The 27,874-nt window shown below is 37.4% G+C and overlaps 1 protein-coding gene across 1 annotated transcript in view; it reads left to right on the forward strand.

The window, feature by feature from the left end:
• Nucleotides 1–567: 567 nt before the first annotated feature.
• The window catches only part of TTC27 (tetratricopeptide repeat domain 27), a gene marked incomplete at its 5' end in the record, with an annotated part of 112,637 nt that continues 85,330 nt past the window's right edge, over nt 568–27,874 (forward strand). The window contains 8 exons of the mRNA XM_084262410.1: nt 568–655; nt 3,330–3,507; nt 8,662–8,791; nt 16,087–16,227; nt 18,947–19,049; nt 22,260–22,424; nt 25,234–25,370; nt 26,509–26,621. Coding sequence (XP_084118536.1) covers nt 568–655; nt 3,330–3,507; nt 8,662–8,791; nt 16,087–16,227; nt 18,947–19,049; nt 22,260–22,424; nt 25,234–25,370; nt 26,509–26,621 — 1,055 coding nt within the window. The remainder of the gene's footprint in view (nt 656–3,329; nt 3,508–8,661; nt 8,792–16,086; nt 16,228–18,946; nt 19,050–22,259; nt 22,425–25,233; nt 25,371–26,508; nt 26,622–27,874) is intronic.

Consider the following 27,874-nt stretch of genomic DNA (forward strand, 5'->3'; position numbering starts at 1 on the left):
GAGAAAAGGCGGCGAGCACGTCGTGGGGTCATGCTCCCACGGGAGCCCGCCGCCGCTACGAGGCGAGGCGAGGCGAGGCCGGGCCGGGCCGGCCCGCCCTCCGAGCTGGGCGCTTCAGCCGGTATCTGCCGCTCTCCCCGGGATCTCACGGAGAAGCGCAGGTGCTGACGCTGTGCGCCTACGGTCCCGTGCCTGTGTCTAGCCACGCTCGCCTCACAAGCTGTTCCTTCGGGGTCTGGGTCACGTCCCGCAGTGGCAGGAGAAACGGCCCCGCCCCGCCTTGCCCTGCTGTCTCCCGCCCAACACCCCACCCGGGGCTCGCGCTGAGGCACGCGACTCCCTCTCGCAGCGCGCATGCGCCTCCTCCCACCTTCCCGGCTCTGAGAGGGACGCGCCCGCGGGGGTGTGTGGTTGGGCTGTCGGTACCGCGCCTGCGTCTTCCCGGCGTGCCTGGCGAGAGTGTCATGGCGGCTCCCTGCGGCCGGTTCCTGCACATGGATTGAGTGGGCGCCGACAGCGCCTGTCAGTGCAGAGGCCGTAAGTGAGGTGCCGGGGAGCGGCGGGACCATGCTGGCCCTGGAGCGCTCCTTGCTGAGGGGCTTCCTCAGCGCGGCAGAGTCCCTGGAGTGGAAGCAGGGCGAGGTCGCGGCGGCAGGTAAGAGGAGATCCCGGACCAGCGGGGGGAAGGTGCCTTGTCGTTGCGCGTGGCCCTTACTGTGGGCATCCGGCTTCCCCAGCGTGTCCGTCGGCACCGGGCCGAGCCAGAGACGCGACTGGCGGTTCTCTACACCCGCGCCTTCTCCGGGAGCGGTGGTGTTCCCTCATTCTGCTCTTCCTGCCCCTTGCCGGGCTCCGGGGCGGCTCCTGCCGGCGCCGCGGTGCGGGGGAGGCCCGCCGGGCCCCTCAGCCTGGAGGAGCGCGGGTGGCACTCCTGGCAGGGCTGGGGCGAGAGGCGCGGCCGCCTCAGGAGTTTCTTGGCCGCTACTCGCCGGTCCGACGGGGGAGGCTGCTGCAGCGGCTGTCCCTGCCCTGCGCTCGCTGGCTGGCAGAAGCCCCGCTCGCGTCGGCACTCGTGAGGCTCGTCTCGGTCACGGTGCTTCTTGCGGCGGCCTCCGGAGCCGCGAGTGGCAGACAGGCTGACGTGAAACTCGCTCTTGTAGCAAACCAGGAGGAGTAGAGTTTGGCGTGAGCTGCCTGCTTTACCGTTTATTAGCTGTTTAGTCATGGTCGCTTGTGGGAAGAGCAGAAGGTGGTCTCCTGTGGGGGGGCTTGATTAGGTTGCTGCTGACCTGGCTTTCTGGCAGGGGAACACACCAGCATTTAAAATGTAATATTTGTTATGAAAAGGCACTTCCATGTTTCAGATAACTGGAGCACAACTGCGCTTCCAGCCTATGTGCCATGCTGTTTAAAACAGAAGTTACAACATATTGAAAGACTCATTTATCCTTACCCAAGCGCTTACTGCCATTTGGAGAACTGTACAGAACTACTCAACTCTGTTTTCTTATGTTGCTGCCTCTTCTTTGACCTTAACCACTATGCTGATCAGAAATATTCAGCGATGTGATACACATCTCATCTGTCTTATCTTTTCACCGAGCTGTGTGTGCTGTTTGTGGGATGTGTATGGGTTTTGTTTGCTTTCTTGTTTGAATTTTTTATGTTGAGGTTTTTAAGCAGACTGACTGCTGCTGTAATAGGTGGGAAGACTTTTGAAGAAAGGTGTCTTGCAGTAGAGATTGATAGAAAATGGGAGGGTTTGTGATGATACCTAGCTGTCGCTTATGTGAGTCTTTCCTGTTCGTGATCCTGAAACTAAATTTGAAGACTCTGACGTTGAGTTTGTACAGAGTTTTGTAAGAAGCTAAACACCAAATCAAAAGCAGACTTTATGCACTTACGGTTATGTTACAGCGTTACTAGAACGAGAAAACCACAATATTCTTCATTAGTGTCCTCACAGCCAATAACGTCTGTTCTTTTCCATGTGCCCTTCCAGGCACAGCTTAAAGTGTTCAGTCATCTAGAACAAATGATCTCTTATATTATTTGGTTGATTATTGTTGTAAAGAATTCACAAAAGTAAATTGTGGGCAACAGCCTGGTCCAGAGAGATTAGAATGAAAGCATCTCTATCACCCATTCCTACCAGCTCATCCATCACGGCTGTTGCAGTTGGTTCTGTGATCAGTCTTCCTAGCTGTCTCAGGTTTAGAATATTTGTTTAGCTGGACAAGCTTGGGGATGGATCTATACCTCTGCTAGCATTAAATTGCTGGCTTGAGCACTAATATTAGTGTAGCTATGGTAACACTGAGTACACAGAAGCTGCAAACCCCAACCAGAAGCACAGATTAAAGCACCTGTTCTATGCAGACCTCTGCATTTCCTCAGCTGCACCATTACTAGCACGTGCATTAGTTAGTATATAAAATCAGTACATCTACATGAGTTGTACCCACAGCTGCAGTGTACACCAAAACTGATTTTGCTCAATAGAAGGTTTAAACATGATGAGGTTGTTTTAACAGCTGCTGGATTGATTGTACTGTAGTGTATCTGAAGAAAAAAAAAGGGAAGATACCTTTCAGTGGACAAAGCTTCTTAGGAATTAAATGTATAGCATGTCATGGCTGCCATTTCTCTTGAAAGGCTTCAGTGAACATTCATGGGTACAAATCTACATTAGTAGTTACTTCCAAGAATCTGATACTATATGCAGACATCCCATTGAGATACTAAAGAATTATTTTCCTGTAAGTTTACTAAAGATAAAATCATATTGTCTGCTTTGTGTGAATATTCTAAACATTTAAAGGAAGGATTGTAATTTCTGCAGTTTTACATCAGAAATTATTCCGTGAACTCTTGCAAGTATTGGGCAATTTTTATTTGTCTGGTTTCCATAAAAGAGTTCTCTAATCTGTGAAATTATTATTTATAGGATTTTGTTGTAGCACACTTATGTAAAATGTTCTGGAGGAAGAAAACCTTCTTGTGACAAATTATCTTAAGTATCTGTATTGTACGTATTTGAAAGGTAATCCATGTATTTCCTGTGAAATTTCAGTGCAGGTTTGTGTTTTACGTTATCTAAGAAGTTACATTTCACTGTAAAATTAGTACAAATTCTGGAAAATTTATTTCTAATAACCTGACATCTGCTACTGCTGTTCTTCAGTTTCAATGCAACTGTACTTTTCCTACAATGTAGATGAAGATAGTTTCCTTGAAAGGGGAGTGATGTTTTGCATTGAATAATGTTTGTAAGACAAAGTTAATTTCAAAGGTGGTGCTGATTCTTTTCTTTACTTTTTTTTTTCCAGAAAGTGGATCATTACTTCAGTTGATTCTTGATGGGAAATATGAGGCAATATTTTCAAATTCAGCCATCCAGAATGTTTTCAGCGCATCTTCTGTGACAGGGGAAGACATTGACAGTTACTTGGAGAAACAGATTCTAGCATACCTGGACTGTTCTGCAGAGAGCGATAATGTGGAAAGGTGGGAAATATTATTTATTATATGGAAGATTAATAGATACCATGTTCAATTTTTACAAAAGTCACTTTTAAGTTTTATAATAAATGACCTAGGACCTCCAAAATTCTTGTTCTGAGAAAAAACGGGTTTCTTGGTTTGTTCCCCCACTCCCCTGGGGCATCTATCCTTTATCACTGTTTCTTTCACTGGATAATTTTATGAACAGTTTAAAAACTGTTAAAAACACTGTCATGATTTACAAAGATTACCTCTCAAACTGCTGGTGTAAAGAAGCCATCAAATGTAAATTTGTGTTGCCATGTAATGCCAAGTAATGTTACTGTCTGAGCAGTGCCTGTATTTATAAGTCCAATTTACAGTAACTTTGTTTTACTGTTATTTGTGTAGAGTGACTAAGTTATTAGTCATCGGTGCAGTTTATTGATTAATTTTCTTCACCAGACCTTCACTGATAGATTCTCTCTATTGTACTGCATATGCTAATTCTTACCATTAATGAGTTTGACACTAGTGTTTACAGTTTCCTATGTAAATAATGAACAGACTGAAGTCTATCACACTAGGGATAGAAGCAGAAAACTAAATAAACACATAGATTTATATACACACATATTTATATTAAAGGATGACAGTGGGAAAACATGAGCCTAAAGATAAGGGAAGATAAAGGTAAACGAAGTAAGAGGAAGGTATTCTGTTGCGTGTAAGCATGGCTGAGTACAAGTGCCAGTGTTTTAGTATGGCAGATATAAAAACAAGAGTGTTTGCTATAATACTGGAGAGAAACAAATAGTTGGCACCTCTAAAATATTGAGCTAAGACTTGTTAGTGATTATAGTGAGCTCCTGTGTTCCAATTTGGAATGTTCAGAGGTTGTTCCCGTGCATTTTTTTGTTTTGTGATGGTTTTTTTTCTTTTTTGTGCTCTTGGTGGTAAATATTAGCTGGAGTTTAGATGGTAATGTAGTCTAGAGAAATTTTTCAATATTGCTAGATTCTGTCTTCTTGACATAGTTTATTCTAAATAATGTAACAAGGAAAAAAAGATTGGTCAGGCCTTGAAACAGATCCAATCCACATCTTAATCATTGCTTGAGATAATGCACTGCTGCTTGAAAATACGTGTTCATAGAATCATAGAATTGCCTTGGTTGGAAGGGACCCTTTAGGTTAGGTCCAACCATCACCCTTTTCAGTTTCTTAAAGGTAATCATAGTCTATATCATGCACTCAGTAATACGTGTATATATCCTGTCATTGTGATGCATCCTCTTCTGCTGCCTTGTGAGCTTTTATTGGCCTTAATGTGAGATGCAGGGCTGCACCGCTGCCACCCTACTGCAGGCAGCAAAGGAAATTGTTCCTCAGGTGCTCATACTCCAGTTATTTGGGCTTTGAGATTTTTCTTGTTCCCTCTGGAGTTCTAGGCTGCATCAGAATCCCCGTTGCCAGAAGGTCTGGAGGCAGATCTGCAGTATTTAGCCTTTCAGAAGCAGAGGGGTTTGTGCCTGGAATGAGAGCCTGGAGTTTTACTCAAGATGAAAGCGTGCAGTCTTCAAAATGTACCATTACCTGCCAGAAATGTTTTTTGGTGGTAACAATTACATGAATCTTTCAAGCTCCATAAATAACAATATGAAAAGCTTTGAATAATACTTTTGCTGAAGGAAGATGTGATTTTTCTCTTGATACAAAAACTTATACTGGAAGACAGATCATTTCCTATTTCAGATAGCCACTGCTTACAGCAGTTCTAGGTTACAATTTGTTATGTGGTTATTTTTCTTACCTGCAGGCCCTATGCCCCTTATGGAAGGCACTTTTAATTCAACTTTTAGCAATCTGACCATCTATTACCTTGGGTGAAACTTTTTTTATCTATTTATTTGTGAAAACGTTAATTTTCTTTTTCTACCAAATGATTCAAAGGAAGAGCAGCAGAACTCCAAGTTCTAGCTAAGAAAATTAGTAAGACACAGGTCTTCTTGTAACTTTTAGTAGACTGGCTTAGTTAAAATATATGTGCTTTCCCTCCCCCCCTGCCCCAAACTGAAAGTTGTAATTGTGGAGATTAAATAGCTCAGTTGGGAATGGAATTCAGTCAGAAACAGAAAGTTGGATAATATATTAAACTTTTTTTTTTAGGACAATATATACTTAGTACAAAGTACAGTTTTATAATAATGTTAAAAACTTTTAAGGATTTCTTTTTCTGAAGCTAAAACTGAGCAGCTTGAGGGCAAAACAGCTCAAAATTTGGATCTAGATTATAATTTCTTTAGACATAGCCTGTAATTTTTTTCTACTTTCAAATCCATTGTTCTGTAAGAAAAATATTTAACAGTCTCTTAAAATTTGCTCTAACTTTTTCAATGATTTTAACTGTTTTCTTCCTTCTCCAGCTCCAGATACTTTTCACTATGGCACTTTTTTCCTTTATGGCTTAAAAATGAAGTCTCAAAACATTCCTTACAATATACCTCCATTTGAAGGAGCTATGTTCATTGCCTGTAATGTGATTCTAAAGATTGGAAGGAACTAGTGTGCAGGACAGAAGGCTTGTTTGAGAAGAGCTTGAAGGTCACGTGTTATGTTTGATTCCAAAACCTAAAGGAACAGAGAAACGAGACTTAATACTTGGTTTTATTGACCATGTATTTACTAATTTCACCTTATTCAACATATAAACCAGTACCAAACTTTTCAAAACAGCTCCATACAATAAAGCTTGTTATGATTTCCCAACATGAATGGTATTTCTGGTGTTTCTCTTGTGGCATCTGATGGTTGGCTAACTGGTGTGCTATATATGTATACTGATGAACAAAAATCAAGGAACTCCTGCCGTTTCTGCAGCTTGATTTGATGCACATGAAGTGGACAAAAATCCCACTTATTCGGTGTCTAATTTTGCTTTGACTTTTCTTTTGTAATTTCTGGCATGTCTGAAAAGACACACTCCCAAGATCAGTAACCTAATCACATCTTAAGCATAGCTTGACTAATGAGTAGTTTCTCACACGTTTTGTTTGTAAATTCTAGTACTATATGCAAATTTGTTACTTGTTTAAATACAAATGCTCTATTATTAATTTTTAATTTGAGCAAGTAGTGTGAATGTTACAGTGGAATGTATGTATCTGATTTTTTTCCATCATGGGTCACAATCCTACTGGACATGGTATAATCAGTGTTTAAAACAAAAAAAAAAAGGCAGGAGAGAAAGGAAGAACAAGTTGTGTGGGTACAGTGTATGTCTGGGGAAATGTAAGAAATAAAGTATGTAGGTCATCATAGTGAGTGGGACACTAGCAGCAGTCCTTCCATGAGCATTTTTCAGGCAGCCTTTGGGAGGTGACCATTTGCAGGTCTGCATTTGTAATTGTGAAGGGCAGTCAGGGAAGTGGAATGCCTTTTTTTGGGCGGGGGGGGTGGCAAATGTGTCAAGGGAGGCTAGCATTTGCAGGGATTGGAGCTTAGAATTGACAGAATGAGTGATAAAGAGACTGGAGGTTGGCTGTGGATCTGAAAATGCAGGGAAAAAAAATCAATGGCAAATCAGCCAGTGGAAAGACAGTATCCCAGCCAAAGTAATGGAATTGGTTATCAGTTGTTTCAGGGGCCTTCTGCATGGTTATAACTGTGTCAAGACTTCAGGCAAGTTTGCCTGGCAGATAGATAGATGTCAGTAATGTTAAAATGAACTTTTAAAAATTAGTAGAAATACTAGTGAGAATAAGTCTATGTGGTTGTTTTTGTGTGTAATGGTAATAATTTAGTGTACAGTAATAGTTAATGCTTTGTGTTCTTGAGCTATTTGGAAGTTTAATGGTAATTGTAGCTATGTATTTAGATAATTTTTGCTGGCAGAGAGTTACTGATGGAATGATGACAGCTAGTAAATGGTACCTTGTCTTGTTCAACAAAAAATGTTTATACCAGTCCTTGTTCTGGAACTCTCCTGAGGACTCTGTTCCGGTTTGTCTTTATTTTTTCCAGTCAAGCATTCCCCACCCCTGCTGTCTCATTGTTCTACATCTTTTGTCACATTCTTGCCCACCAGCCACTTGTTTGTGTGGCTTTTCTATTTGACTTTGGTTTTTTAGAAGTCATTTAACACTTTATCCTTTTGTTTCCATTTGGAGGACTCTTGCATCTTCCCTGTTTTACATATGGGAGAAAACAGGAAAATACCAGGTTTTTCCAATTCAGTTAATGCTCCAATTGCTGTGTCAAACCAGCATAATTAAAATGTTAACTTCTTACTGGCAGGGTAAATGTTATGTATGTGACAGGCCCTTGTTGGCACATGACTGACTAACACAATAAGGTTCTAAATCATTAAGGAATCATAAAGCAAACCAGAAGCTTGTGTAAATCTCCTAACAGTCTATACCTGGTAAATCAACCATTAAATTCTGAGGGATTGTGCCGTGCCTTCTGCAGGCTGTACAGATTATTTGTTCCTTGAAGTGCATAAAGAAATTATATCATAATGTTAGGTGATCTTAGCCTTCTAAATAAGAAAGACATGGTCAGTTTCAAGAATGAAACACAGTCTCATAATTCCATCTTTAATTAAACATTATGCCTTAAATTAAAAAGTATGATTGAATGAGGTAACATTTTCTTTCAAAGTATCTGAACCAGCTCAGAGTTGACAGTTTGGAACTTTTTTGATGTTTGTTTATTATCAGAGGGAGTGAAAATAAACAGCTATGTCAAAACAAAAATAAGCATGTTCTTTTGGAACATATGCTAATGCAGTATTTTCTCTGAAAATGAAAAAACTGAAGATAAGATGTATCGTAAGGAAATAAAACTGTGCAGTAGGCAAATACGCGATAATCTGTATCCTGTTCTAATCTCCTGATCTCTGATAGTTAGATACAGTTTTAAAATTTGAAATATATGAACCAACTTTGCTTCCAAAGTATTTGTAATTAACTACAACCATTAAAAACAAAGGTATTTCCAAGCCTTTCAGTTCCCCCTTGTGCATTCTTGAATACTGTATTCATTGTGTTTTCCTAATGAGAATGGGTTGGTTTTCTTTAGGGCTGAGGGTTTTCAATTACTACCAGAACTAATCAGATCTTGTAGCTTTAATTAAAAATGTAATATGTTGCTAATACTCTTCTTATCTATATTACAGGCAGAGGCTGATGTTTCTACTTGGTGTGGGCAGTTTGCAGCTCTTTGTTCAAAGCAATTGGACTGGGCCTCCTGTTCATTTAAAGCTTCAGGACTTCTTGCCACCTGCATTGTTACAGAAATTCTGTGAGGTATACTTGGATTTTAATAAACTGTCCTTTTAAAGTCATTGCTTTTCACAGATAGTCATAAGGCAGATGTGTCAGAGAGGACACATCTGTGAGGTGCAGTGCTGAATGAATTGCTTGATACTACTGACTGCTATTGTGAGCATCTTCAGCTATATCAGTTTTATAAGCAGTGGTCTAAACTCATTACTCTGTTCATGTACTTAAGAAATTTCCTGCTGGAGATGTTTGTTTTGGGTGAGGAAAAAATGTTTATTATATGGGAGCGTTTACTCAAAGGGCATTTGTAGTCAATAAACTATTTATTTATTTATTTTGGGATGTGTTCTTAGCTGGATCAAAGAAAGATACTCATAAATGACTTGTAAATTTGCACATCTTGGGGTAAGGTGGAAACCACATATCTTGCAAATAGCAGAATATCTGGCAGATGCTAAGAGAATAGTAGGTTTGGATGCTCAGTATCCTGTTAGGCTCGTGGGTGATGCCAAGTGAATTGTAGTAGTATTAGTACAAGAACACTAACTCAAATAGAGCTTTGGAAGATGATGGGAATGTAGGAGATCAAACTGAGTGCTTCCTGTCAATTTTATTTATTTTGGCATCTTGTTATGCAACTAGACAATCACTACAATAACTTTTTTTTTAGTGAGCTCCAGATACTGTTTTTCATGGCTTTTGTGCACCTGTGGTTTAGCACAGCTTTCTGAGCATTAATTTTTCTCTCATAATTGAAGTTATGTTAAAACACTGATTACTTCAGTGTATCAGGGAAAAACGTGTTACTGGTCTCTGCTAATGCTAAATTGACACATGAGTATGAATTTAGAATTTCACTGTGAATAAGGTATAGACAGTGAGTAACTGCCGTGAACTGTGGAGTAAGGGAAAGCTTGAGTATATGAAAAGCTTCACATAATACCATTGGATCTCTGTTGCATTATTGTGGTGTGTTTTTGCAAGAATTCCATAATTCATAAATCCTGCCCTAAGCTTGTTTGCAAGGTTGTGTTTCTAAATAGCTAATTCAGATACATTATCTTTACCGGCTCTTTAAATCTGTGTTTATCAGTTTGTTTTATCTTTGAGAGCTGACATGGTGTGTATACAAATTTATTTTATCTGGGTTTTTGATAGTAGAAGTTCAAATCTCATCTGCTGACAACTAAGTGGAAACTGAAGGTACTGAACCTTATAGGTGAGGTGACAGCAGAAATTTTAAAGTATGTTTTTTCGACGTGGAAAATTAGTTCAATTTGCTTTCATATATTAAAAAAAAACCCACCTAATTTCTTTCATTCGCATTTGTTTTAATACTATAATCTTAAAGATTATAAATACTCTTACAATCTGTAGGTTCTATCTATTGAGAACTTTAGTACTTTCTGTTAGTGTGTATGTGCGGGCTGCAGTCTTGCCCAGGGGCTGCAGGCAAAGATCATAGACGTACAATTACTGTTACAGACAGAGCTCACAGACCTGTAAAGCACAGTGTTCATAATTTCTATTCACAGTCCTATTTATTTTCTATCTTAATGAAAGAATGAGATACTAATTGCCTATTGAATAGCAGGATACACTTCTCCTGTTGCGCTTCTGCTATAGCTGTGAACATAATGCATTGAAAGATGTTTGCTTAAAACAGAGGTGGTATTCCAGAAACTAAATTTGCAAGAAATTATAAAGAAAAACAGACTTTGGCACACTTGATTTCTAATGAGTACTGCACCAGACTTTGATATTGCTGCAAGGTTTAGCTATTTTTGCATTCAAGCAGAAGTTTACCTGTATTTATATTATTGTTATCTATATTACCATTTTCTGAATTGTTAGCGAGATTTTTTCCAAGAACACAAAATATAAGCTAAAATACAATATCTAGTTCTTTTCTTTAATGAATATTATACTTAAAAAGCTTTTGTATGATTTGAATTATCTTTATGTACTTTTCTTTCCAAGAATTCTTAGTATATAAACACTATAAAAATTAGCATCTTGATAAACTGACACTTTTGTGCTTCTATTAGTTCAGCTTTCCTCTCTTGCATACACAGATATTCAGAAAAAGTGTGTAAAAATATAGCTCTAACTTTCTTGATCTGTTGTAATCTTCTATATTCTGTCATCAAGACTGATACAATCCCTTTTTAAATAGGCCCTCCATTTTTCACGCTCTTAGACTAAACTGATCTTTTCCCATGTCAAGGTTAAATTATGTCTTCATGTTCCTTTGAACCTGCTCTAAGTAATATCACTCACTACCAGCCTTACAATGTCTCATTTATTTCAGGAACATTTTCAGAACTGTTATTCTTATTTCCAGACCATTTTATTGGATTAGTCTTAACTTTATGTTTTCAGGCTATAGAACTGCTGCCATTTCCATCCTTTGGAAGTTTCACCTCTGGGTTAGTGGTGTAGTTTTCGTTTCTGCTCCCAGATAACTTCTGAATGCATCATTAATTTCTTATGAGTGCATTAAGGCTGCATGAGGCTGTAATTAATTTCAGTGAGGAACAAATAAAATAGCCTCTTTTAGATGAGTTGCGGGTAGGGGCCTCTTGGATGTCTTCCATGAACAATATTCACGAGTATGTGTATGTTATTTCCCACCCGCCAAATGGATTCCAGCCTTCTCTGTAAATTACAGTTACATTTATGTATTCTATTAGGGTTTCTTTTTATGTTCTGCAGAACTGACTCGTGCTTTTCTCTTTTGAGTCCACACATAAATGTAGTTTATTAATTTCTAAAGAGAAAACCAGCTAGAATATTAGTTACTAGGTGTCTTTCAGTTTTCTAAAATAATTTTGAGACTCTACCACACCAGTTTAATAGTCTCGACTGATGCTACCTTGAGTTTTTTAATAAGTGGATTGTGTTAAAGGAAGACCTAAAACCCACAGGATTTCAGTTAAAATGGATTAGCACTTCTGGCTTTGAACTTTTTTGGATTAGACTAAAACATTTTTAATTAGCTAAGTGCTTATAATGAATGGGATATAATAATGGGCTCCTTGTCACTGTCTCTTTGTGTATGAGAGAATAAAAGGTATGGAAGTGTTGAAGTTGGAGCATGTTTATCCTGTCATAAATTCCAGAGTTGTGGTGTATTAGCTCATACAGTTGAGATCACTATTTTCAGTAGATGGAATTGGACAAAACTGTAGGACTAATTAATTAGGACCACTGATGAGTGTAAGAATGTTTTGTGAGCAAGCTACTTTGTTTGTTGTCTGATTTCATGTTCACAAGTGGGATGTATTTTTTGAAAGTGAGAAGCTCCATCTGGAAGAGCTCCATCTTCTGGAAGAAGAGCCCAATGTATTAATTGATAAGACATGTAAAAAACTGTTAGAAATTCTCCAAATTCATGTATCAACAGCTTCTGTTGGCCTTTTCATAACTTCCAGGTTGAGTCCAAATAGTGAGTCCTTGAATGCATTTGAATAATTCTTTTTCCTTACACTTGTATTACTGTTTCTTTTAATCATTATTTGATTCTTCTGCTGGAACAGACTGAAATATTACCACACTTCTATTGATGTCAATAGCTATATTCATAATTCCTATAAAAAAACCCCAATGTACTATGTAGTACTGTCTCAAATCCAACAGGATTCCTTAGTCTTGTTAGTTCACTCCTCTGGGAATTTCCTTTTCCAGACCCAGATGCTTGGCTTCCATTAGCATAAACTACCCAGAAAGAAGGAATTGAATTTTAGAATCAGAGAATGTGTTAGGTTGGAAGGGACCTTTAAAGGTCATCTAGCCCAACCTCAATATAGGCTGATTGATATGCTGTTCCAATACCAATAACCAGCAAAATACGGACTTTGAAGATTTTGCATATTTCTCCCCCTTGTGGGGAATATAAGGATGGATGACAAAGGTTAAATGTGGAGGCAGAGCCGTGTAAACTGAGATAATCTGCTAAAGTAGCCTACACTTCTTGCCCTGCATTCCTTTGCTATAAATATAGAAGAAAAGGGAGGTCCTTAATGCAGCTGCTTGAGAAATACTCCTTTAAAAATGGAGCCAAGGCACCTTGTAGGCATTCATAACTGAGTTCTTCTGTATGTAGTACTCTTGGGGAACAATTGCTTGTGCTAGGTCACCCTTGTCTTCAGTCTGCAACTCAGCTCTGCATGGGCTGGCTACCTTATTGCTGCTTTGGATTGTGAAACTGGAGACGGCCTCCGCTGTACTGTAATCTCTCCTTTGCAGAAAGTTGAAGAGTGTTACAAAGAAAACCAATTTTTCCATCCTCTAAAGTCAAGAGTAAAGAGTGAATTCTGTTCCAGAGGATGAAATCTTTGGCTGGTAACTTCAGTACAACCTCCATTACTCTGGAAGATATATCACCTTAGCTTTGCAAAAGATAAATTGTTTTGCAATAGTCCTTGCACTGTTTAATATCTGAGAAGCCGAATGTATAAGATATAACTTAGTATCCACATATAGATTTCTTATTTTATAGTTTGTTGTTCCTTCCCCTATGGCCTTCCATTTTATAATCAAGCGTTTAGTCTGGCATTTAGGGAGAGGATCCCCAAGACTGAGAAAGCCGATGAAGTGATTAGAAGGCCAGTTCAGCGCAGTTCTTCATACAAAGCTAAAAGCATACCAAATGCTCACTGTACCTCTAGTCACTATCATTAGCAAGAAACTGAATCTTCATACTCTATTTTCAGAGCTATGGAATCTGAATGGTAGAAGCTTTTTTTCTGATTATTACCATCATTACTTAGGTTGTGCTGGGAAATGATTGTGATTTACTGTGAAAACTGAAATAGCCAAGAGTACTGTTCAGCTTGCAGTTGAGTTAGGACTTCAGTGATAGCTACTTAATAGCTTTTAAGATACTGTTTGGAAGTTGAGTACATAACCAGCTGTGTTTCAGAGATGAAAAATAGGTGTTTAGAGTTAATTGAGCTTTGTCTGTATTTAGTCCAGAGGTGGTTGAACAGAACCACCTGCAGGTCCAACCAAAGATGGATGATTACCTCAGCAATTTATCAGCGTATGTTTGTAAACTGATCATCTAGTATATGTTTCCATGCTTTAAGAAGAATATTCCTTAATATGATAATTCCCTGATTTGATGTCAAGTCTGGTGAAGAATGGGAAGACTCAACAATATAACCTAGGTTTACTAAGCCCAGGAATATTATGTTAGGAAGTCTTTGGTTTTGACCATTTTTAGATAAGTAAAATTTTTGAGCAGTATGAGATAGGCTCAACACTTCAAATATTCAAGTGTTTAAACACAAAGACAAGATCAAATTTTCCTCTTACTCTTAGCCAGTGTTTTAGTGATTTCTGTGGACTTGATTCCTAAGTTTTCAGCCCTTGAAGCTGTAAAAGCTTACATGTCTCTCCTATATGTAGCTGTTTTCTCATCTTAAAGACACTACCTTAGGGCAGTGAATTCTTTTGTTAGAATTCCACACTGATGATGCTGTCTTAGAGCAGAAGCTAGAAGAATGAGTGTTGGTTTAAGTGTTCTCAGCAAAAGCAAAAGATTGTCTGCTTTCCTGTATGGGATTTGCTTCACAGAAAAGAATTTGAATTTGTTAAAAAAAAGAAACTACAGTTGTTTGGCTCTGAGACTTGTTGGCTTATTGTCAAGGCTGTGACATGTCATCATCTCTCCCTTCTCCGTTCCTCATTACATTCCTTGTAATGTTATGTTAGCTGGACTGAGCTCTACAGTGAAAGGACTTGAAATGTGAATTTGAGATTAATTGGTTGCTACAGTGCTTAAACAAGCGTGGATTATTATAACATAACAAGGCTCTTTTAGAAAGCAGTTCTGTAATGAAGTTTATTCCTTCTTTGCTTTCCCAATGAATATTGTAAGTGCAGTCTACTTGGATTATAGAAAGAATCAAAAGGGAGTAGGCAGGAAAGAAAGTTTAGGCTGAAAATTTTGTTAAGTGTCTAATTGTGTTTGTGTGTGTGTATTTTAAAAAAGAATCTTGAAGTACTGAATGATGACCTTCCCCATCAAAACTTGCGTAGATGTATTGGTAAGGCTGTTCCTTTCTGAATCGTTGGAAGTGGGAGTTTCTTTTCTTTATTCTCAAGTGGTTTGCCAAACTATTGTAAATTTGTTTTCCACAGTGGGATTGAAATGACAGCAGTGATGTCATGCAGGAACCCACTTTGAGTAAATAAAGTCCCAAGTCATTGTCTACAAAGTAAAAGCATTTTCCATTCTAGTGCAAGATAAATAACTAGCAAATGTAAGCAAGGCAGGAAAAAAAGGCAGAAGGTTACTCTGTTAAGGAGTGAACCAGGGGTATAATGTGTCTTAACAACTTTTGTCATCAATATAACCAGTTGGTAAAGATACTGAAAAGAGTTTCAAATAACTTAGAAACTGAATTATTTGTTTGTTTAAAAAGCTAAAATGTGACTCAAATAACTTCAGTCCTGGCTCTGCGGATTGATTAAAAATCTTCCTTAGGCAAATGACTTCAATAAAAGCTGCCGTTTAATCTTCTTTTCTTGTCTTTCTCTTCCTTCCTTTTTCTTGCCTCCTTTCATACTAACTTAAAACTTTTACTTTGCAAAGGAAACCTGACATATGAGAGCCAGAAATAAACTGATGAACTGACATCCTTCTGAGTCTGAAGATAAACCGAATGCTTTTATTGCATTAAAAGGGAGAGAAGAATAGATGACTGTCACAGCCAGTCACCACTGAGAGACAGATTCCCTAGAGAGCTACCTCAAGCCCATTAAGTAATAAAATTACTGTAGCGAACGTCATACAGGACAGCATTCAAAGAAGGGAGAGGTTTTTATTTACTGGACAAAGGGAAGAATGGCTCTAATATTGCTGCACTGATGCCACTCCCAACAGGAAGTTCTCTCTGGGGAAGGAGGAAGATAATACATATTGACACTGCTGGAGAAATATCTAGTGTATTTGAGTGCTGTAGGATTAATTTAATTAAATTATTTTATTTCTGTGATGACAAATTGAATGGCATGAATTTACCAGAAGCTTTTCTCCTTAGACTGTGGGAAGGATTGTAATGTGTTTGTGGGAGAGATAATGTTGACTGGCTATTTGCAATTCAAGTGAGAGGAAATAAGTCTTTCAGAGAAGAAACAAGGCAGCATTCGCCATGACTTAAAAGGTTGAGACTCCAAGAGACTGTGCTTTGGTGGGGATTTTTTTAATGTTTTGAGCAGACTTTTTCCTCAAATACATGAATACTTTTCCTAATTCTGTGTGACATCATTACGTTTCCTGAAACTTTTCACTTTTTTCATTCTTCTTTCAGCCAAAAATGCTGCATGCAGCTATTCTAAAGACGCTGGTTCTAGATGGTGAATCAGTCTACACCTTGACTTCTCATCCTATTTTACTGCTTATAGCAAGGATAATCCTTGTGAATTCAAGACACAAGCTTCCATCTCTTCAGGTAAGAAATATGTGACTAATGATTATGACTGCCAGCTTCTCATTAATTGCTTCTCTTATTCTTTTCTTCATACCTCATTGACTCAGCATAACTTCCATTTCTGTTTTCTGTAGCTCTGAGGTGTTTCCCTCTAAGAAGTGGTTCATCCAGAGGGCTTACAATTAAATACAAGTAACCGTTAATGATAAGTTGTTTTCTCACCGCCGTCCCCAGAAGAGGAGAAGGTGTCTTCATTACCTGAAAAAATTAGAAAATTTAATAGGAAGCAACTTTAATAGGTGTGCTTTGGGACATTATTTTATGCAGGCCACATAGTGCAGCAAACATATAATGGCCTTATTGACAAGCTTTGGGATACTGTTACAGATTAGTACGAATCGAAAGCCAGGACTTCTAGATAGGAAGGAAGTCCTAGGTTTTGTTTCTCATTCTCTTCTACCTCCTCTACAGACACCCGTATGTTGAGGATACCTTAATTCTCTGTTGTGCAGGACTCTGGAACTGGGGGACTTCTAACAGGAGCAACTTCTCTTTATTGCATTCCAGTTGAACAGAATTTGGCTGGAGATCAAAATGCCACATGGTCCCTCTTTATGCTTGGCTGACAACATCCATTCCCAGCTGGGTCTTTGTATGAGTGATGAATTAAACTGTGTGGGAGATGTTGGCTGTACTGCCTTTCTGGAAGCCAAGCTCTTCCATCGTTTTCCCTGTTATTCACAGATGAGTGCTGTTGAATTTCAGCAATTGGGTCAGTCAGGGAGGTAGAAAATGTACCTGGTATAGAGAATTCCCTTGCTGCCTCCCCTCAGACTGACATAACGGGGGTTGCCTTCTAGTCAGTGGAGGTTCAGTAATTTGTGGTTGCATCAAGTTTGGATAGTAGTTCAAAGGTAAAAACGGATCAAAATTGCTTTCATCAGCAGGTCAATGTAGCAGTTAAAACTTGCCATTCCTTCTCATTTCAGCTTGATTCAAAGGAAATGTCTTAATACTTCTTTAAGATTAGTGCAACTAATTTTTTAAAGGATAAAATACTTCAAAATACATTATCTATAGCATTAATAAAGCCCTGCTTTATTTAAAAATGTGTCCTCAGCTCACCTGTGCTAACTGCCTGGGGACGTTAACTCTGGCCTGGCCAGAACCAGGACAAAATGCTATTGTACATGGAAGATTAAATGCTTAAAAGTAATTAAAAAGTTCTTAACATGCTCCCAAGAAACTAACATTGCTGATAGAATATTTTTCAGTTCTCAGCTGGCTTACCTGAAACTTTATAAATAAGTTCTCTCTGATACTCACATTTCTGAGTGGCAGGCATCAGGCCTCAGGCGATTGTGTCATTAAGCTGGATACTCAGTTGTGTGGGAAAATGAATACTTCATTACATAAAGTGAAGCTGAAGTAATTTGAAACTTCTAAATTAAATTGCCTTTAGGTTTTTGAATAAGTGATGAAATGTTTGGATTTGACCTTTTTCACAAAGTCTGTTGTTTGTGTCCTTTTACTCTGTTCATCTTGATCTCAAAAGTCATATTTCATTGCTTTTTGAAATAGATGCTATTATTCTTTTTGATGGTTCCTTTCTAGGGACATTACAGTCAACTACATGTGATTGGTTTAGATGTTTATGCTTGAATACTGTACAGCCCTTAGGTCAGTCTGATGTAAGCATACCTGTGTAAGGAGTTCAGAAGATAGGTGCCTCTCAGAAGCAATCAAACAGCTATTTCATAGAAAATGATTGGCATGGTAATAGTAGCAGAGTAACTAGTAACTAGTAATCATTACAGTCTGTGTAGAGGTGTGCCCTGCGTTCACAGATAACTGTAAGTATAATTTTGAGAATAGAATATTCTCAGACTTTCCATGCTTTTCTGCCTGTTGCAGCCAGAGATAGATAAGATGGGGAACTTAGAATGCTGTGTATGCAAAACCTAAAATCAGGTATTTCTTGAGCTGTGATTCAGCTCTGCTATAGAACAATTACCTAGTTGAGTAAGGTATTTGCCCTTCAGAAATTCCACATAGAAACATCTATATTTTAAATTGTGATTGTAAGGTGTTCTCATGAGCAGTTCTGATCTTCTTCCACCTATCTCAGTCTCCTTTCTAACCCTACCTGATGAAATAAAAAAAGATTAGACATAACAGGAAAAAATGCATAGAAGGACAACACTGAATAAGAAATACTAAATGGCTTCCATGCTAAAAAGTAACTAAAAAGTCTAGGACTCTTCAGGCTGGAGAGATTACTGAAGAGTGAGATTGTGGCTGTCTACTAAAATCATGAGTGTGACATGAAAGAAGCAGGAAACAGCTTTTATCTTTTTTTTTCTGTTAAAAGAACTAGGAGGTATGAAATCAAAGTGGCAAGTGGCTGCTCCAAAATAAGCACACACAAGTAATGTCTTCTATTCAGAGATTCTTACCAGATTATGGTCTTAAAAATTTGAAGGGTTCAGAGTGCTGCTAGAGAAATTAACAGAGGAAGAGTCTTTCAAACTTACAGCACTGTAGAGCTGCTTCAGTGTGTTCATCCTTGTGCTAGGTTAGTGCTCATTTTCTACAGAAAACAGCTTATTTGGATAGGTTTACATTATTTGGAAATTAGAATTGAATATATTACAAAAATCTATATTTTAAAGCCACTTTTTTCTTTTTTAAAAAGGCTCTGTTCTTGTTATTAACTTGAAGTATCCATGTTTGCTTTCAGACATTATCTTGGTGGACGCTAAGATGTGTGAATATTCACCAACAGTTGCTAGAGGAGCGATCACCTGAGCTATTTACTCTTGCACAGACCTGTATAAAACAAGGTATGTTTCTAATTACTCGGTCTATTGGCTTACAGCATCAGTTGAGGTATCATGGGGAAGGGGAATTTGTAGGAATAACTCTTGCAACATGATGCTTACCAGGCAGTAATTACAGAGAGGAAGGAGAAAACTGCATTTGTACAGCACATGCTATTTTCAGGCCTCTAGTATGAAAATGGGAGCATGCAGTTGTAGACAAAGGTTTTCTTCCCCCATGCTTATTGCTGTTAACTTATCACAAACTCACTTGGACCATTCCATATTGTTTTTATTCCTTATTTAACTGAGCACATTTGGGTGTGTTTTAGCAAAGGCAGCAATCTTGGATGCCAAAGATTCAGGCCATGCAAATTATATGTAAAATTCTTCCTGACAGAATAGTTCTACGATGCTACCTTTGGAGAAAGCAGGCCACATAAAAAAACACTTTTGGATGTTAAGTAGATAGAAATTTCTTTATTGCAGATTCCAGCACAGTTATGTGACTTTTTTTTTCTTCTTGGAAAAAAAAAACCCTGAAAGAGAGAAGTAATCACAAAATTAATTAACATTCATTGACTAAATGATACTATATAAAGCTACCATTTGTGCAGCTCTCATCTGCTTAGAGGGTGCTGCTGCATACGCACAGATACTAAGTACATTCTAAGATGTCAATTTTCAGAGAAGATGATGTAAGGTGCACTTGAATCCGTAGTGAGTTTTTCCAGGCAGTTTTTGCTGCCTCTAACAGTTTATTTACTTTGTAATTAAAGCCATCTGGTACTTCAAACAAGTACCTTCATATACTTTCATAAAATAAATACTTAATAAACCTTCTAAATAGTCTTTGATTAGGGCTTGAAAAACCGACTTGCTTTTTCTATATAAACTTGACAAGAAAATTCTGTCTTAATTACTAGAGAGAGAGACCTTTCAAATTCAGGAGAAATTGCCTGTTCTATTTAAAACACATTGTTCTCAAGTGTAAGTTCAACATCATCACCTGAGTACAAGACAGGTGCAGTGAGTCTCAGCTGTTCTGAAGCAGCTGTTGTACAAAACCAGTAGGGCTCAGCACAGTTTCCTGTCCAAATGTGGTATGGGATGCCAGAGGGATACCTAAAGTTTGGGACATCAGTGCTTCTGTGCTGCTACTTCAATAGTAGTAATGATGTGGAGCTTTCTACAAATGTCCTTGAAGATTCACTAGCTTAAACTTAACGAGCTTTGGGATTAGTACTGTTACTAAATGATATTTAGATAGGGAGTGGTAAAACCACTTCTTGGCATATCACTTTAGTTCATTGTAGCAGTATATATTGTTTTAGCACAATTAATTTTATATTCAGATCATTGAAACTTGTTAGCTATGGAAAATCAAGAAGCAATGTATGGTTATAGTCTATTTTGGATTTTTAATTTGAAATTGAGTCAAAATCATTCAATTGGAAAATTGCTTTTTTTTTTTTTCAGTTTCCACACATGTTTCTGCCCATTCGGTACCTTGTAGGCTTTGTTGCACTGACAACCCTTCAGGATGTAGTGGCTTGGACTATACTAAAGAGTCAATGTTTACATTTCTGTAAACCCTCTGTGCATTGAGTGCATTTAATAATACCTCATAGAAAAACCTTTTCTATTTTTTTCCCCATGTAAATAAAATTTTTGTCCTTTGGGAAAGGATCAGAGTGGCATTGTATACAGAAAGAGTGTGAAAATCAGGTAAAGATGACAGGTGTCACAAAAAATTTAGTCATTTGGTTTTTTCCACTCTAGTTACAAAAAAAGAGCTTTTGTTAGGCACATGTTTCGTGGGTGTTAGTCTCTTCTAAAGAGAAAATGCGTTTAGGGATAAATATGGACAAAAGTATTAAAACCTCAGATTGTTTCTTAATGAAGAACATACATTACTTAAATGTGAGGTTAACATTCAGGTAACTTTCTCAATTTTCAAGTAATTTGTCTGGAATAGGCTTTGGTTTAAAAGCAGTGATTAAATTGCACAGACTTTTGTTTTTTAAATAGTTATAGTCTCTTTAGGGATTTGATTTAAGGATTAAGTTGTGACCTGCTGCATTGTCTGGTTTACTTTTGTTGAAAAATCCTGGGTAATATTTTTAAATTACCAATTTGCTTTCATTGTCTAGATTCAGACATTGAAAAAAGTTAAGGTACTACGCAGGAATTATCCGTGCAAATTCATATTGAATTAGCAGCTTTCTGTATTAATTGAAAGATTTTTGAGGATTAACAATTGCTCAAAACAAGAAAAGCCTGGGAAGTTTAAACAGTAAAATTTTATTCCCAATCTCTAAATTCAAAAGTCAGAGAAAAATGTTTTACATATCCTTGATAGCATTAATTTTTCATATTGTAAGACCAATCTTAATAAAGCATGTTTGAAAAATTAAGCATCCATTAAGTAACACAGCATCTATGTTAATTTTGGGCAGCATTCTTTTTAGGTACTGTGATGCTGTCAGCTTTTGAAGAACTCTATTGAGTAAATATTTTCTGACAATATAAAGCCAAAAGCAAAAAAAAATCTGTTTAAGAGTAATCTACATTAATAGTTTTCATCTTAATGGTTTGTGTTTCACAATGCAAGAATATTCTTTGCCATTTAGTGTATCTTAACAGATATTTAAATGTTTAAGAAATATAAATACTTCTATGGTAGATGAAAAAAATGCCAGTTCTTCTTTCCTATAGATAACAATTTATTTATGAAGGTATTTTCTTCTGTTCAGATGGAGAACGTGATCTTTGTCACTCAGCAAATGAGTAATAAAGCCACCGAACCCTTAAAGTCCCCATTCAGTGCTCAGTCTGCTGGTGAAACTTTCTCATTTGAGACCTACTACTTAAGGGAGGGCATTACCTCAGTGTTTTGATTCTGAGTTTCTCTGTTCTTTAGCAGGTCCAAGAATTTAGAATTGATTTTTTCCTACAAAAGTAATATATCCTAATTCAGTTTTGCTGTAATATATGAGAAGATTAAACTTTTGTTTGTTCTAGTAGTAATCGTTGCATATAAAACTTGAGGAATGCTTACATAGTGAGTATCTCAGATACACTGACTGTGGATTTTTAAATGTGTGGAGGTATAAAGAGCAACAGGTTTGCTTTTAGCATAACAGACTTTCTCTCCTGGTATTTTAAAGGTATTTTTAAAGTATTGTTCTCCTGGACCGTGTCCTGATAGCTTTTCTGTTTCTCCATTTGCAGTGACAGAAGCAGAAACTTTGTTTACAGGTGGTGAAAGTTGGCACTTAGCAGTGCAGTTCCATCTTGAGTGTGCCTATACATTTTTGTATTACTACGAGTATAAAAGAGCTAAACAATGTTTCAGTACGGCTAAAGACATAACAAAGCTGCAGATAAATCTTACAGGTAAGTTCTGCATGTACGGTCTATGAGGATGGTTGGCTGGACCAAATTAACCTGTGGCTTGTTGAAGTTTTTTTTCACATATCTAAGTAGAACTGTATTTTGAAAAAGCTTAACTTTCAGCAAGTAGGACTTACTTGCATGCTAAGAATTAGCATTGCTTGCCAAGTAACTTCCATATAAATGTTTGAAGGAAATAATGCATTTCAGTTGAACCTACCCTTTTCTCCTATGTGCAACCTAATTTTTTCTTGTTTTCTAATAAAAACAGCAGTGCCTGCAATGATACTCAAGCTATAAAAATGGAATTAACTAAGAACAAATAAAATCTAAGTGGCAGGTGGCTATTCACTCAATTTACAGCTATGTGTTGGATTTTTTTTTCCTCCCCCTTAAATAAGAGCTTTAGATTTTGGAAGTCTGGATGCAGTGGAATTGGGGTTTTATTGCTTTACCAAGAGGTTATGTTGATCCCAGGGAGAGACTGTGGTGATACAGTCTCTTGGAAAAATGTTGTGAGCCTCCTGAAAGTTCTGTAGTTTATCTCCATAAATGTATTGGAATAGTTATGAAGGATGTCTAACCTGAAGGCAGCTGAACTGAACATGAATTGCTGGCATTCTAGACAAATTCATTTGACATGCATGTTTGAGCTACATGGAAGGAATGTTACATCATCAAAAAAGACTTTGCTGTAATGCAAAAATTCAGCAGAGACATCTTTAAGGCTTTTGGTAGGAATTTCCTTTTTAGGAAGGGTTAAAGGAATTTATGCTTTAATCATTGTAATCCTTAGTAGTTGAACATTTTATTATGGCAAGGGAAATGTATGCTGTTCTTAGGGAACTTAGGACTATTTTTTTCCAAAGCTTTTTTAAAAATGTGTGAATAAATCATACTTGCATACATTTTTAAGTCCCATTAATCCAGGTCTGTGCTGTATTTCATCACTTATTGAAAAGCGTCCTTACAGCCCTCACGATGAGCCACAGGCATCAATAACTCCACAAAATCATTTCCAGTAAAAGAGAAGACTCTGGTCCTTCTTGCATTTAAATTTACTAAAATGAAGGGTGGTAATCCAAAATAAATTTAAGATCTACAGATCCAGAGTATTAATAATGCTGAACTTCAAGATCTGCATATTGCCTGGTTATTTGTTTTGTGACCAGTAACATGTTTCTGGGAATTTTTAATGTTGAGTTCTGTTCAGATTCTCTCCTTTGTGAGAATATATAGTAGTGTAAAGCAAGCAGTTTTTTCCCCCAGCTTTCACACTGATGATGTTTTGTCTCTGCAATAGGAGGAATTCTTTGCTTTAAAAAGGGGGGGAGGGAACATCACAGAGCACAAACCATCCACAGTTTCTGGGTGGTAGCAAATACCTTTATTGGCAACTAGTGTAACTTTGCAAGTTCTTTATTCAGCTGTTTAGCAGTAAGACATAATGGGAAGTGAATTACAGCATAGTGATTTTCAAGTGTTGTTAAAACTGAGAATTGAGTGCTGCCATGTAAAATTAGTATGAATCATTACCTGGTATTTTCTTTGCATGTCTCTCATCTCTGTGGTGTGCCTTGGGATTTTAATTTTTTTAAGGTGTTTTTAGAACCTTTTTCATCTCTTCATAAACTCTTAACACAGGGCTTTCCCATTAAAAGGACTAATTGGCAGAAAAGGAGAAATCAGTTTAATTTCTGGCTTCACTACTGCTCTTTTTGACCTCCAAGAAGAAAATGGGGTGACTGCTATTTCAGTGCCTGTGCCAAATGATTTGCACTGACAGTGGTCTCATCCTCAGGTTTATGTCACATTAACAATCCTCTTTACCTGAAAGATTCTGTCCTGCAAAATTATCAAAAGGATAATGAAATTAAGAATTTTACTTGATCTTAATTGGTTCTGCAGAAGCAATGGTGGATCTGCATTCAGTCCTTCATTTACGTTGTTTGACTTTGACAGTTCATGTTACCTGAGTGCTGTATCATAATAATAATAAGCAAGGAAACCTCCAAATTTTATAGACTAATTTTTAACACCATTTTGGCTTTGGTTATGATTCTGCTATTTTAAGTTATACTGAAGTTACCATACATAGAAGTTCATAGACAGGCTTTTCTTTTCAATTCAGTGTAAATGTCAGTTTCCACCCTAAAAACTAATAGAAGTTGTCTGAGGCTCTCAGAAGAAACAACGCTGAGAGGAATTTCACATTGTGTATTCTGAATATTGATTCAGTAGACAGCAGTTATTGGTTTGCTGTTTCACCCTCTCCTGTGTTACTTTTATAGTATCTTCTAAGTTGTATAACACCATGGCTGTGATCCTTCTTCACAGACCTGTCTTCAAATGGAGATTTGAAATATTTAAAATAATGTCTTGTAAGATATTGTGGGATTTGCATTTTCCTACATGTCTCCATGTCATCATTACTTTTTAGCAGGCAAATCGAACAATTGTTTGTAGTGTCTTGCAGGGGAGTAATAGGGAACTGAGGAAACTAGTTGGCTACGAATTTTCAAGAGACAATATGGTAGATTGTAGGGCATTTACTTAAAAGTGGATTTGCAACACCCACCTAGCTGTGTTTGTTTATTTATGATATGTATTTATTTGTTTGTCATACCTACCAGTGAGAAGGCATGTATTTCACTGTGAAGAGATCAAGCACAGTTAAACTAAATTGAACTAAATGCTAAATTTTATCATTTAATTCTCAGTGTGTTTCTCTGTATTTTGTTTTTGTAAGCAACTTTCTAGTTTATGATGGGATTGCTAGCTTTGTTAATATAAAGTTGCTGATTTTCTGTAGGTGCTTTGGGGAAGAGAACACGATTTCAGGAAAAATATGTTGCACAGCTAATTTTGGATGTTCAAAGAACGGATGAATTCCTCCTTCCTTACAGTGAACTAAGTCCAGCTCCTACACCTCTAGAAAACTTAACAATGGTATGTGTTTGAGAAGAATTGCTTTAATTTCTTAAAATAAGAATGTTCTGAAGCTTTTCTTGGGTGCTTGCAAGGGAAGAGTGTGTACTGCCTAGAAGGAAATTGCTTACGATTTCTGAAATTTTTTGGAAAAGGTGTGGGGCAGTCATTTGCTAAGATTAAAGGACATAGGCTAAAACAGCATATGATGATCTGTGAGACAGATGTGGATGTTCAATTAAGAGCATATTTGCAAATATAATCCTCTACAGTTTCTGCATTAATTTCTATTGACTAAGAGTGGTGGAGTTACAAAAACAGGTGAGACACAGATTTTCAAAATATCCTGCAAGGCATCACAGATTCCTAAGAACTGACAGGCATGTTTAGTAACAGTGTGAAGATGGGAAATTGGTCTAGGTATTCCTGGCATGAATTATGCGACTTGGCCCTACTGATCTTAAGGGTCTGCATGATGACTTCAATTTTAAGTTGCTCAACAGCCCCTAAATTGTTTGAGGATGGAATTTTTCGAATTTTTCCTTCACGAGGAGAAGCTCTGGTTAGGATTAAAGTTATGTGAACTTGCTGAAGAAGTCAGAAATAGAATGAGACTTTATGATCCAAATTTTATTCTTCAGGCAGGAAAGCCTTTATAAAAAAAAAATGTTATGCCTTGATAGATTTCCAGGTCAAGCAGGTATCTAAAGAAGAAAAACTGGCGATACTTCTCTGTTTCTAAAATTGAATGCACAATCTTAGGAGACTAATCCTAGCTTTGTATGTAGTCTATTACTATGTCCTTAGTATTGTATTCAAGTTGATGAAAAGAGATTGACTGCATATTTGAAAAAGAAAATCCCCTTTAGCTCTTATTTAAGTAGAAAATCAATATTCAGATAACCGTAAAGTTCCTGTGACTGTTGCTCCTCCGGCATGGCAACCAATGTATTTGCAGCAAAATTGATTTGGGTGATACTTCCTTCTACTGACTTAGTCGGTTATTCTATTATAATCATGATTAATTACTTTCTGTTGTGTCTTTTTTTGATGCTTGTATTCTCCTTTTTTAAACATCTGTATGTTCCATGTTTTGAAGGCATACATTTCTATACAACTGTTTCTGTCCATTTAAAAATATTTTTTTCTCCTCCAACAGAATTATGATTTAAATGATGATACAGTACTTGATGAGATAAAATTAGCAGATGCTGATCAGTACCAGATACCTGACTTGTGTGCAGAAGAGCTTGCTGTAATTCTTGGAATATGGTAAGTCAGTTCATAGCTACCTAAAAAAATCACTGCATGAATCATTATGATCATGAAATAATGAAGTGGTGAGTTGATGGGATTTTTTTTTCCTTCCTTATGATATAGTTTGCTTAAAATGCTAAAAGATTTCCATTATACATGGAGAGCATTTTTACTTCTCTGAGAGTGAACATTTGCATTCAGTTCAGGATGTCAGCAACGTTTCGTTAATTACTGTGTTGTTCTTTTATCCTGGAGAAGCGTCGTGTTCTTTGTGCTCAGATTAGGCGTTTGAAATATTGGGTGTCATTAGATACCATACAGGGATGACACTTAGTAAAGTTTAAAAGCATATTTCAGAATCCAAAATGGTCAGCTGCACATGAGCATCAGCTGTGTCGTTCAAGCAAGACACATGCATTCTTACTCAGTGCAATGGGAACATGGTTATAAATTCAGAGCATCCATTGCTAGCCACAGGCTATAGCACAAAGTCTTCTGTGACCAAAACTTTGTATAGAGCCTGGAACCAAACTTTGATTCTGATGGAAAAAGATTAAAGTTCCACTTTAAAAATAAAATAAATATATATTAAAAACCAAAGAATGGACCAATGTATGATTTAAATAATGTGTTGTTACAGTATACATGCCAAAATGCCCAGAAATGGAGAGGGGAGTATGTTTCCCATGTCACATAGAAATTAGATAGTTGTTAGCGTAGACAACAGCAGCTGTGTGTCAGCAGTTTGAGAAGAGAATCACTTCTCATCACTTGATTTACTCTTCATTTTTTTTTATCAGGAAAAGTTTTTAGAAATTAAATATGGCTGTACAAAATTCTAAGAAAGCAAAGAGAAATGTCCAGTGGCTGGTTATTTCTTAATCTTTTGCTGTCTCAAGTATCAAATCAGGTCAAAATAGTGTGTTGTACTGGAGGTACCTCAGCTTAGTCAAAGACTACATGCCAGTCTGCAACTGGTGAGGAAAGCATCAGGAAGCTAACTTTTATAATACAGTAACATATTGGATAATAATACATTACAGAGTATACTCAGTGAGCTGCAGAAGCGTGCTTGAAACAGCTACGTAAGCACTAAATAGCATTACAACTACATGATTTTTTTACCAGAATTATCAAATGTGAGCTTTTGAATCAATGGAGTAATTAGGGGAAAAAATGTCCCAATATACATGTTGACAGTAGAAATACCATGGGAAACTTGAGTAGATAAAACAGGAAAACATTGAGCTACTTGAAATCTGAGAATC

Source organism: Gallinula chloropus (assembly GCF_964237585.1).
Source record: "Gallinula chloropus genome assembly, chromosome: 3".
NCBI lineage: Eukaryota > Metazoa > Chordata > Aves > Gruiformes > Rallidae > Gallinula > Gallinula chloropus.